Genomic DNA, 13,273 nt, shown 5'->3' on the forward strand with positions numbered 1-13,273 from the left:
AAAGAAAAACTTTAAATTTCACCAAAAATTTAGTGATAATGGAGATGGGAACTCAAGACTTAACAATCTTTAATTTTCACCAAAAATTTAGTGATGATGGAGACAGGAACTCAAGATTTAACCATTCGGAAGACTTTAAAAAAATTAATTAAAATAAAATAAAAAAGAAAGAGAATTAAGAAAGTTCTCTGTCTAGTCGGATATTCTTTGTCTAGTCATGAATTTCTTCCGACCATTTGAAAGTTGATTTCTGATGGATCGCTTGGTACCCTTTCCCAGATTTAAATATGGATGTCCCAGCAATTAATTTAATTCTAAAAAGAAAATCCTAGAGAGCAGTTAGAATAATAATCGCACTCTGAAACGGATCACAGATCATGAAAAATACTGGTGAGAATATCAAAACATTCAAAAAAATGGCAAAGTCAATCTCAATGCACAACACATATCATCATGAAAACAAAATCAAGTGAAAAGAAAAGAAAACTAAAATTAAAGAACAAAAGTCTAAGCACTGAGACAATGGTCAATCCTCGTCCATGTCAATACTGTGTGAGAAGGGATGGAGAATTAAGGAAGATGGAAAAGAAAAGAATTTTAAAAATTTGATCTGATTAAGCGTGCTTAAGCGCTTTATAGGGCTCTTCAGCGCACTCTTCAAATTGTAAAACCTGACCTTTGAAGCATGCTTAAGCGCATAGATTGCGCGTTTCAGTGCGCTTTGACAAAGGCTAATTGCCATTTCTACTTCTTTTTCGCGCTTAAGCTCCCTTATACGCGCTTAAGCACTATCTTCGAAATGAAACTTAAATGAAGGGTACGAACTTTAGCAACATTTAAGCGCGTTTTGGCAGAGACTAAAAGTAATTTCCAGGTCAATCGAGAGCTTGAGCGCGCATGTTCTGTGTTTTATCTAATAAATTATTAATTCCTTTCCTCTTCTCTCTTGAGTGATTTATGGTAAGGGCAATTCTTTAAAATTATAATCCACAGTGTGTATTCAACTATAAGACTTATTCATGCAAGAATGATGTGCAAAAGATTTTAGATAATGAAAATTGCAACCTGTGCGCTTTACTCTTACCTTTACCTGTAAGGTTCCATCTCAAGAATATAATCATCAGTCTCAGTGCCTAATATTTTTGTGTTATGATGAACTTATCTACCTTGACCAGTATATCCTTAATGATGCCAAACGCTTGCTTTGTGGAAAGGTCATCTAGTTGCAAGACTGTCCTAGTTGGCTTTACTTCAGTGATACCCAACTTCTTTATCATTGACAATGGCATCACGTTGATGCTGGCATCGAGATCACATAGAACATTATCCACTTCCACCTTGCCTATGGTGCATGGAATGCTGAAGCTTCCTAGATCCTTGAGCATTTTAGGTAATTTGTTCTGGATAATGGCACTGCATTTCTCTGTTAGAGTAACCGCCTCACATTCCCGCAACTTACGCTTCATTGATAGTAGATCCTTCATGAACTTTGCATAGTTGGACATATTCTCCAAGGCTTCAGCAAAAGGAATGTTGATCTGCAACTTCTTGAAAATGTCTAGAAACTTTGATATTGTTGCTTCTGAATCTCTTGCTTTAATTTCTGAGAATAAGGAATTCGCACATATGGTGAGAGTTCTAATAGCTTTTCTTGAGCCTTCTTTTTCTCCCACTTAAATTGTTTCTTTTCAAATTTTTTAGGAATGCCCTTTTCAACTTCAATTATATCCTTTACTTTTTCTTTCTTCTCTTCTTCAACAATAGGTTCCTCATCATTTTTCTTTTTTTCATAATGCTTCTGTAGGCTGAATGAGTTTTCCACTCCTAGTAGTAATTGCATTGCAGTGCTCCCTTGGGTTGACCATGGTATCATCCGGAAAAGTGCCTTGAGCTCTCTCGAAAATATTCCTAGATAGTTGCCTAATATGAGTTTCAAGGTTCCCTATAGATGCCTCTTGATTTCTCATTGCGGCTTCCTGATTCTTGAATATTATTCTGGTTTCTTGCATGAAGGTAGTTGTTTCACGTTTGAAAGTTTTTTCACCTTGGATATAATCATTAGTTTTTTTTGGGAGTTGCATTAACGCTTTTTCCAACTTTAAATGATTACATTGCGGAGGTGGAGATGGTTGTGGTTTTTGCGGAGGCTGCAACTGATGAGATGATTTATAGTTAAAACCAGGGCGAGTTTTCCACCTTGGATTATAAGTATCACCGTAAGGATTGCTCTGGTTTCTCTGGGGATTGCCCTTATTGTTCTGATCATATTAGACTCCATTAACTTAAGTTGTCTCAATTCCCCAAGGGCACCACAGTTACTGCTATCATGTTCACCTCCACAATATTCACAAGCTGGCATTTGCGTCTGCACAACAGAGACTTGAAACTTTTCAAACATAATTATAAGATTTGCCAACTGTTGAGACATAACTTTTTGTTGAGCTAACGTGACATCATTGTTTTCTAATTGAAAAACCCCACTCATTGGCTGTGCCGGAATATTTCATTTTCGAAAGAAGCCCATAGACTCAAATAATTCCAATGCTTGAGTGGGAGTTTTCTGTCTCAATGGACCTCATATGTTGACATTGATAAACATTCGAGAAACAGGTGTTATTCCGTTGAATAACACACACACCTTTTGGCCCAGGCTGCAACTTATATTAAGGATATCTTCTCAACAAGTCCTTAAATCTTCCCCATGCAGAACAAAGAGATTCCTCTTCCTATTTGGTGAAATTTGTGATCTCGTTCATCAACTGATTATATTTGGTCATCGAAAAGAATTTATCTAAAAATTTGACCGTTAAATCATCCTAGGAGTTGATCAAGCCAACTCAGTGCCTTTTCTTTCAAAGAAAATTGCAATAGACGAATGACATCATCTGTTACTCCGTTCATCTTTATCGTGTCACAGATTAAAATAAATTTGTCAAGATGAAGGTGAATGTCTTCCTCATCACCACCTGTAAACTGATTTTACTGAACCAATGAGAGTAGTGTTCGTTTGATTTCAAAATTATTTGCAGTAACAGTTGGTTTGATAATGCTTGATGTGGTTCTAGGCATGCTCGGAGTGAGGAACGCATCCATTAACTCCTCTTGCAGAGGATTATTGTTGTTCGCCTAGTTTCTTCCTCTTGTATAACAGAACTTGGCGCTTCTTTTACTTGTTGTCTTCTCTCTTTTGCAATCTTTCTATTTCTTTTAGCAGTTTTCTCTATCTCTGAATCGAAGTGCAATGACTCAATATAAACCAGAAAATAGACTAATTAAATAAAAGCTAAATTAACAAAGTAGAATTTAAATAACAGAAAATAAGATCCAATCTAAAGAATCTATAGCTATTATTAAAGTTGAAGTATATAATCCCCAACAACGGCGCCAAAAAGTTGTTGCAACTTCGGCAAGTACACCGATCCTACAATTAATAAAGTGTAACGAGTACGGGATAGTTCCCACAAGGATTATATTTTCAATCACTAATTCACTACTTCCGCTTAAGTTGGACAATCAATTATTAATTTCAATTTAGATTTAAAATTTATAAAACTAAATAAAGACAAGAACAAGAATGTAAAATTCGAATGGCTTGACAGATAAGAAACATAGCTAGGGTTCAACTTCCCCCAATCTCCCCTTTATGTTTTGAATGAACTCTTTCAGATTAAACGTCCTTAATATAAAGCCAATCGATTCTACTCATTTAATTAGGGTTCAATCACTTGACACCATGAATCTTTATAATCTTGAAAGAACCCTAGTTCCCCGGTTATTCCTCAAGAAAATAAGCCTTACGTTCAAGAATCATACGATATCATGAAACCCTATGTCTATCCCTAGAATCATAAATATTACGATGAAATTATCATGTACGAATCATGTACCACCATTCCTATTGCTGTATATTTACCTTAGATCAATCTACAAGATTCACTCATAGAAGCATTAAGAAAAGATAACTTCATTCAAAATAAAAAGGAAGAGTAACATCAAGAATTCATTCAAAACATAAAAGATCAATTTAGTTCTATCTAACCCCAACTACAGATAAAAACTTAGCCTAACATGGTAGAATCAAGAACAAAAAAAATGATAAATCTTCCCCAAACTCCATTGATATGATATTATGTTAAGTCTTCAAGGCTTCCAGTGCAAATATCATTCAAACCAGTCTCTAACTCTCAAGAACATGAACTATGTGCTTCTATGCTTTAAACTATACTTCAGCTCTCCAAAAGTGATCCAAAGATGCAATTCCCTTTGCAATTTCCCTTTAAAAGATTGAAGAATTTGTGCCCTAGGTGAAAACCATCAAATGGGCCTTAGTTGGGTCGTAATGGGCGCTTAAGTGCAGATAAGCAAGCGTAAGCTCTCTTAGATGGTAAGGAAGACTCGTGTTAGCGCGCTTAAGCTTCCTTGTAGTGAGCTTAAGCGCTCTCTTGGAAGAGAAACTTTAGCATTGCGCGTTAGCGCCCTATATAGAGTTTAAGCTCTCTCTTTCAGAAGCTTTTAACTCTTTCTGTGCGTTTTATGCGCTTAAGCTCGCAATAGGGAGCTTAAGCGTCCTCTTCAAATGATGAACTTGCTTCTATTGTGTGCTTTGTGACTTCTATGATCTTCAATTCCATGCTCTAAGTCTTTGAACTTCATGTTGTGAGACAAGTGGCTTCAATACTCAAAAGGGAGGTAAATTGAGTTTTATAAAATCTTTACACAAAAAGCTTCCTTTGATATTTTAACGAATATTTCTACAAGTAAATGATTTAACAAGGAAAATCTAAGTGTAGGAACTAGTGTGTGATTAATAAAATAAGCTAGTGAATAAATAAATACAATTTAACAATGCAATTTCAAGACTAAAGTAAAGAGTTCAAGGTTAGAGAAATTGCAAACTAAATGTATCCTGGTTCGGTCACCACCATCGTGACCTACGTCCAGACTGAAGTCACTGATAAATCTTTTTACTAACTATCAAGCTTGAGGGTGCTTGACAAACCACTACAATCTTTCAAGACTTCAGGCTCTTGGTGCCTTACAATTTCCATTTCAAATTTTCTGAGGAATTTGGTAACCTCTCAAGTACAAAGGGTTCATTCCCCTCTCAATTCAAGAAATCAAATAGAGGTGTTTAATAGTGGGTAAGTACTCTCAAAGTACAGATTATACAAGTTGAAGAACTAATAGGTGTATAACTTTAAATGAAAGATGAGCAAAGTATGTAATCAATGAGCAATAATTAGTTAGAAGGAGTAATAATAGTTTTATAAATGATCTATGGTCGTCCACTATTCATTACTGTCGATGTAAGTATATATAATGACATCTTCAACAAAAACTAGCGTTTATAGTCGTTTATAATCGTTGGTGTTCGTACATATACGGATATTTCTCGGGCTAATATCTGGATATTGATATCCAGATATCATATCCGGGTATTGAAAATCCAATATCCGAATATTTCATGGCAACACCTTTTTTGCATGAAATCTGGAATTCTTTCCATTTAAAAAGGCTTCTATCACTTGGAACACATGTAATTGGGTATGGAAACTATTTCTAAGTGTTCAATTCATGTAAATACCTTTCCAAACAAATTTTGACATATTAAACGTTCATTTTGTCATTTTTCAATGCTTAGTGTTCAAGATGTATTCTTTCAAGTTCAAATAAAATTTCAAGATTGTGAACATATGTGTTTACATTGTACAAGATTGCTCATGTGCTGAAATTATGTTAAAAACCTTTTGATTCACTTTTGACTTATTAAACCAAGGTTTTTAAGCACTTTAAGATTATTCAATTATGGATAATACTTTTCTTATGTTACATAAGAGAAGTATTATCTCCTACACTCACATTTTTCAAATGGGTCTCACAAGAATTTTTTTCTGTCACCTCCAACTTTTTTCTCTCTCCTATTTATTGTTTGAGTAGGAGATAATACTTCTTTTATGCAACATAAGAAAAGTATTACCCTTCAATTATATGAATGACTTGAGCTCATGCAATGCTATATGTTATACACCTTTATATAACTTCCCTAAGTCCTAAATATGTATACCAATGAGATCTTGGACTTAGCTTCTTGCTTTGAGACTTGATGCTTGACTTTGCATTGCTTTCACATAGACTTGGATTCTTTTGGATGTTGCTTCTTTTAAAGCTCTTGAGTTTCTTTCTTTAAGTTAGTTTGTTATCATCAAAACTATGTTGACATGACATCATCAAGTGTATCAACCACATCATCACTTTGATTCTACACATGTTTGCTCCAATTTATACTAATTTACCTTCAAAACAAGCAAAAAAATTAATTATTTAGTTCATATTTGACCAAAAGTATCTTGACCCTTAACTACGAGAGCGTTGTAAATATTAGGCATCTTCCCCACTAATTAACCATAATTCTCATGCATTTGACTAGATAATTCATATAATTTTAGGCCTTAAAATATGATAAACTAGAGGTTTATCACTCACCCCGTGACCCAACAAGAACTTCAAACACATATTGATATTTACAAAAAAAATAGATAATAATATTTAAAAAAAATCATATCATGTCACATTAAATCGCGTAAAAGTCAATTATTGATATAAAATTAGTGAAAGTCAATTATTCATATATAAATAAACTGTTATTTTTTATTATTTTCATAAGATGGGCTATTATTACTTTATCTCAAAACACATTTTAATTGAAAATATGATTTGTAGCAAAGCTAAAAAATTTCCTTTAAATTTTATTATAATTATTAATTCTTTAATTTTTATGGAATAGCTATGAATTGTATTTTATAGCTTGAATATTTAAAAGGTGTAATAATATTATTGAAATGATTTAGAAAATATTAATATTAATTTACCAAAAATAAAATAAAATATTAATATTAGATTTTCAAGTTATTAGAACTATGTGAATGTATACATATATTTTAATTTATGTTTTATTTTTTTTTTAAAGAAAGATTTATGAGAATAATACACTAATTAGTTGAAGACATGTTAGCCCTGGTACATTACAACTTTATCTAAGGCAAAGAGTTTATTACTGAATTATTTTGAGTATGAAACATGATGATATTCACACTAGTGAAAGAATTCAATCGGGGATGAACCTATAGTATGGTTCCATCTTAGTATACCATACACGTGAAATATGAAAATTATTTTTAATGTTTTAGTTTAATTTCTATGTTATTGATAGAACTTTGGTTCTATCGTGTAATAGAGAAGAGGGAAAGTAAAAGCGAGAGAAATAAGAGAATGAGGAGAGTGATACGGATGCAGGAACAAATGCAACTGAGCAAGAGGCAGATGCAACTAACCATGATGAAACTCAGCAGGCTAGGCCCAAGTGAATAGTTGGGGTTCCTAGTTGGGCTGTCGATTACTATTGAGTTGTGTAATGTAGGTACAAGTGTCAAGCTTAGGCAGTTATGGGCTTGTGATGTGTCATTAATAATCTGTTGTAAGCATATGTGTCTTCATATGGTAGTTAGACTCTTGTAAGGTGTCGTGAATTGGGTATATAACACTGTGTAACAGAATTGGTTGGTATTATTGAATAAGAAATTGTTTCTCTGTTCGTTTCGAATTCCTGCTCTTATCAATTGGTGCTTTCACCTTCTTCTCCAACACTTGCAACCATGAAGGTGCAAGAACTTGCAGAAGAATTTGGAGCCTTTCGGCTTCGTATCGAGCAGCGATTGGATGATAATCAAGCACATATAGCAACCTTCAATACTCAACTTCAGCAAATTCATGCTGCGGTGATGGGATTGGAAACTCGTGCTCATGATTCTGGTGTCCAACGAAACCCTATTCCTTTGTCAGATTCTACGAATTCTTCGGTTTCCAATGTTCGCAGTGATATTCGCGGAGATCATCATGATCCTCGTTCCTTCTTTAAGTTCGTCCGCATGGATTTTCCTTCGTTTGTTGGTGTTGACCCAAATGGTTGGATCTTTAAAGCGGAGATGCTGTTTTCTCTTCAAAATATGCCGGAGGAGTACAAGATTCAACTCGCTGGATTGAAGATGGAAGGCATGGCTGGACCGTGGTATCAATGGCTTTATAAAGGAGGTACTCTTAAATCTTGGACTGATTTTAAAGTAGCACTGCGACAGAGATTTGGAGCAGAGGCTTATATGGATTTAAGGGGAGTTCTTTCTAAACTCTCTCAAACTTGTTCGTTGAGTGATTACATTAGAGACTTTGAAGCCTTAATTAATCAGGTTACTGAGTTTTCTGATGAGGTTCTCGCCAGTTTTTTCTTATCTGGCTTGCAAGCTGATTTGAGGAGGGCAATTCAGTTTCACAAACCCACGTCTCTTCATCAGGCAATGCAATTGGCAGTCGCATATGCAGCTCACCATGATGAACTTCGTACCTCATCTTCTACTCATTCCAAAACTAGTTCATTTCGGCCAGCATTGAGCAGTTCACAATTAGCACCTGCTTCACAATTGCCTCAATTCACTCCACCTACCAAGTTACTTGCATTACCTGCACCATCTCCTGCCTACAAGAAGATATCACATGAAGCTATGCAGAAACGAAGAGGGTCTTTGCTATTATTGTGATGAAAAGTGGACATCAAGGCATAAGTGTCAATCCCGAATGCTTATGATGATTGGAGAAGTAGAGGATGTGGATGTAGATTTGGATGAACACATTGTTTGGCAACCGGATGCTATCCCAACAGATGGAGGAGATGCAGCTTTACACTCTATGGCTGAAGAAGGTAACCCACGAGCCTTGCAATTTTCCATACAGATGAGGGGTAAAACTGTGGCTGTATTGGTTGACTCAGGGAGTTCTCACAATTTTATTAATCGTGAGATTGCTGATTCACTTGGTTTATCCATGATAAAAACCAATCGGATGAGAGTGCATTTGGGAAATGGTGAGATCATGACTTGTGATAGGAAATGCCATGATGTGCCACTCTTAATTCAGGGACACCATTTTGTAGTAGATCTTTGGGTTATTGATCTTCAGAGGTTGGGGGTTATCTTGGGCATTGGGTGGTTGGCTACATTGGGCAGGGTCCTACATGATTATACTCTCATGACTATGGAGTTTCAATGGTGCAACCAGCGAGTAGTGCTACATGGAACATCTGTGAAAAAGCAAGATTCCTCATTGTTGGTTTGTTTTGGGGAAGAACAACAAATTCCTGTTGAATTGTAATCCTTGCAGTCACAGGTTCCTAAGGTGCTTTGGGAGATCTTGGTTGAGTATAGTGCTATTTTCAAGGTTCCATCAGCTTTGCCTCCACCTAGAATCTGTGATCACACCATTCATTTGGTGCCTGATGCTCAACCCATATCTGTTCGACCTTATAGATATGCTTATCATCAGAAAACGGAGATAGAGAAACAGGTAGCTGACCTTTTGAATGCTGGCTATATCCGTGAGAGTAGAAGTCCATATTCTTCTCCTGTCCTCTTAGTAAAGAAACAAGATGGTACATGGCGGATGTGTATTGACTATAGGCAGCTCAACAACATCACTATCAAGGACCGTTTTCCCATTCCTGCAATTGAAGAGTTGATGGATGAATTGTATGGAGCCAGGGTATTTTCCAAGCTTGATTTGCGCAATGGATATCATCAAATAAGAGTAAACCCAGAAGACATTTTCAAAACAGCCTTTAGGACCCATGAGGGTCATTATGAATTCTTGGTTATGCCTTTTGGCTTAACCAATGCACCTTCTACTTTTCAGGCTGCAATGAACCACATGTTTAGAGGTCATCTTCGACGGTTTGTTATTGTTTTTTTTGATGACATATTAGTGTATAGTGCTACCTTGCTGGATCTTATAAGCCACTTGAGGACAACATTGCAATGTCTCTTGGATAATGGTTTTTATGTCAAACTCAGTAAGTGTTCATTTGGGGTGGAAACAATAGAGTACCTTGGCCATGTGGTTTCTGGAAATGGTGTCCAAGCTGATCCTAACAAGATTTTAGCCATGATTCAATGGCCCATTCCACGCACAATCAAGCAGCTTAGAGGTTTTTTTGGGATTGACAGGATATTATAGGCGTTTTGTGCAATAATATGCCTCCTTAGCCACACCCCTCACTGATTTGCTCAAGAGTGATTCCTTCCATTGGTTACCGGAGGTGGAAGATGCCTTTGTAACTCTTAAGAAGGTCATGAATGAAACTCCTGTGCTACGTCTTCCTAATTTTGCCTTACCTTTCATTATAGAATCAGATGCTTCTAATTCTGGTGTGGGAGCTGTTTTGTTGCAGGAAGGCAGACCCATTTCGTATTTTAGCAAGAAATTATGACCAAGAATGCAAGTGGCATCTACCTACGTACGAGAATTATATGCTGTCACTGAAGTTGTTAAGCGTTGGAGACATTATTTACTTGGATCCAAATTTGTCATAAAAACAGATCATAGAAGTCTTAAAGAGCTCTTGACACAAACGATTTCTACACCTGAGCAGCAAAAGTATGTGTGCAAGCTCCTAGGCTTTGACTTCACTATTGAATATAAGAGTGGAGCCTCCAATATCGTGGCTGATGCTTTGTCCAGAAGCTGTGAAGATAGCTCAGTTGTTGAAGCTTCCCTGTTGTGTTTGGTTTCAAATCCAACTTATGCAATTATGGACCAACTTCGTGAGGAGAACAATTCAGATTCATATCTCCTAGATATACAGCAGCAGCTCTTAAACAACAATTGTATGGATCAATCTATCACCTTTCGAGATGGCTTATTATACCAGAAAGGAAGGTATCTTATTAGTCCTACATCTTCCTTGAAGCAGATTCTAATTCGGGAGGCACACTCTTCACCCCTAGGAGGTCATGCAGGCATCACTCGAACATTTTTGAGGTTGTCAGCTTCTTTTTTCTGGAATCACATGCGCAAGGATGTTATTACATTTGTGAAGGAGTGTCCAACATGTCAATATGTTAAAACAGCAACCACTCCTCCATTGGTCCTTTTACATCCTTTACCAGTTCCAGAAGGCGTATTCGAGGATCTTAGCCTTGATTTCATCACAGGACTGCCCTTATCAGCTGGATTTTCTGCTATATTGGTGGTTGTGGATCGGTTAACTAAGTATGCCCACTTTGGGCCTCTTCCAGCCACTTATACTGCATCTTCTGTGGCTAAACTTTTCTGTGACATTGTGGTTAAACTGCATTGGTTTCCTAAGTCCCTGGTATCTGATAATATTTGTTAGCCAATTTTGGTCTTCATTATTCAGATTAAGTGGAACTACCTTGAAAATGAGCTCAGCTTACCATCCACAAACCGACGGCCAAACTGAGGTTACAAACCGGTATTTGGAGCAATATCTGAGGGCTTACTGCCATGATCAAAATAAGAAGTGGTCCTTGTACCTTGGATGGGCTGAATTGCATTACAACACAACCAATCACTCTTCCATAGGCATGTCACCCTTTGAAGCCTTGTATGGGAAACAGCCTACTTTGATTCCATCCTATAATCAAGGTTCAGTCCGAGTTGATGCTCTAGATGAAATGCTTTCTCACAGGAATGAACTCCTTACAGATCTTAAGCATCATTTGCAAGCAGCCCAAAACGGAATGAAGGTCATTGCTGATAAGCATAGGAGAGATAAGGAATTGGCTGTGGGAGACTTGGTTTTAGTTAAACTCCAGCCTTATAGGCAGATTTCTTTGGCACGAAGGTGTAATCAAAAACTTGCTAAACGATATTATGGACCATTTTCTGTCAAGAAGGTACTCAGCAGAGTTGCTTATCAACTAGAATTGCCTCCAGAATCTCGTATCCATCCTTCCTTTCACATTTCTGTTTTGAAACCATTTATTGGCAATCCAAATGTTCCTGTATTTGATTTACCCACTACTTACCGGGACAACTAACCATTACAGCATCCAGTAGCTGTCCTTAGCTCACGAGACTTAACTCAGCAAAGATCACTAATGAGGCAATGGCTTGTCCAGTGGTCCCACTCTTTACTTGAAGATGCCACATGGGAGAATGAGGAAGACCTCCGTCAGTTTTATCCTGAGTTTGGACCTTGTGGTCAAGGTCCCTTTTGAAGGGAGGAAGAGTGATACGGATGCAGGAGCAAATGCAACTGAGCAAGAGGCAGATGCAACTAACCATGATGAAACTCAGCAGGCTAGGCCCAAGAGAATAGTTGGGGCTCCTAGTTGGGCTGTCGATTACTATTGAGTTGTGTAATGTAGGTACAGGTGTCAAGCTTAGGCAGTTATGGGCTTGTGATGTGTCATTAATAATCTGTTGTAAGCATATGTGTCTTCATATGGTAGTTAGACTCTTGTAAGGTGTCGTGAATTGGGTATATAACACTATGTAACAGAATTGGTTGGTATTATTGAATAAGAAATTGTTTCTCTGTTCGTTTCGAATTCCTGCTCTTATCAGAGAGGAAACAAGATTTCTTTATTTAGAATTTTCATGGTAACTACATTGATTTTTCCCTTTTTTAAATCCTAAGTAAAGGTGTTAAATCACCCTCAATGTTACTGTTAAAATTGTTATTATCCAATAAACAACAGATATAACAAAGTCAAAATACAGTATATCTATACAAAAATCATACATCACAATAGTATCACCACATCAACTATCACTCAAAGTGCTTACGGTCACCTTTGATTCCTCTTGGTTCTTCCTTCTGGTACCTTCCTACTTTCTTCCTGCTACCTAAGCTCCACTTTTTCTACGGTAGAGTGCAGTCATGGTTCCATTCTCTTCTTCAGCCGCCATTGATGTTAGTCCTTATGGTTGTTGTTGCCTTTAAATTTTAAATGACTCTAGGAAAAATGGTTTAGGATATTAAAATATGTAAAAAGCATTTTCCTTGTGTTTCATAGAGTGCTTCCAATGTGAATGTGCTCTTGACTCGTGCAATTTGAAACATTACTTTGAGTTCATGCAATGCACTTATAAAATATCTTATAATCTTTCTAAGTCCTAAAAATATATTATAAAGGGTCTTGGACTTAGCTTCAAGTTTGAAATATGGACTTGGGTTAAGCAATTCTTGATGCTTTTGTTGGATTGCTTCTTAATTCCTTTTGTATTATTTCACATGACTCCACATAATTTATATTATACCACCCACCAACAAAAAATAAAGCCAATGGCTACATAAGCTTCTTGAAAAAGTATTTTTTTAAATAAAAGTCACATTTAAAAAATTTATAATAATTTTTTTTAAAAGTAAAATATTAATTTTTATGTTTTTTTAAGTTAGAAAAGTAATATTTTAATTTTTTGAAAA

General features: G+C 36.2%; 1 protein-coding gene across 1 annotated transcript; it reads right to left on the minus strand.

Moving 5' to 3' along the window:
- Nucleotides 1-1,133: 1,133 nt before the first annotated feature.
- LOC133313975 (uncharacterized) lies at nt 1,134-1,840 on the minus strand. Its single transcript, XM_061515401.1, has 2 exons — nt 1,708-1,840; nt 1,134-1,603 (listed from the first exon to the last, which is right to left on the minus strand). The coding sequence occupies exons 1-2, from the start codon at nt 1,838-1,840 to the stop codon at nt 1,134-1,136; spliced, it is 603 nt and encodes a 200-aa protein (XP_061371385.1).
- Nucleotides 1,841-13,273: the final 11,433 nt, after the last annotated feature.

The sequence above is a fragment of the Gastrolobium bilobum genome, unplaced genomic scaffold, assembly GCF_033153095.1.
Source record: "Gastrolobium bilobum isolate Gb01-03AN ecotype WA unplaced genomic scaffold, APGP_CSIRO_Gbil_v1 utg35590, whole genome shotgun sequence".
Lineage (NCBI taxonomy): Eukaryota > Viridiplantae > Streptophyta > Magnoliopsida > Fabales > Fabaceae > Gastrolobium > Gastrolobium bilobum.

Excerpts from the sequence above, each read along its gene's own strand:
- LOC133313975 (XM_061515401.1), bottom strand. The coding sequence starts at position 1,840 with ATGCAATTACTACTAGGAGTGGAAAACTCATTCAGCCTACAGAAGCAT. Across the intron at positions 1,604-1,707 it reads TATAATTGAAGTTGAAAAGG|AAATTAAAGCAAGAGATTCA; the intron begins GCATTCCTAAAA and ends CCTTATTCTCAG.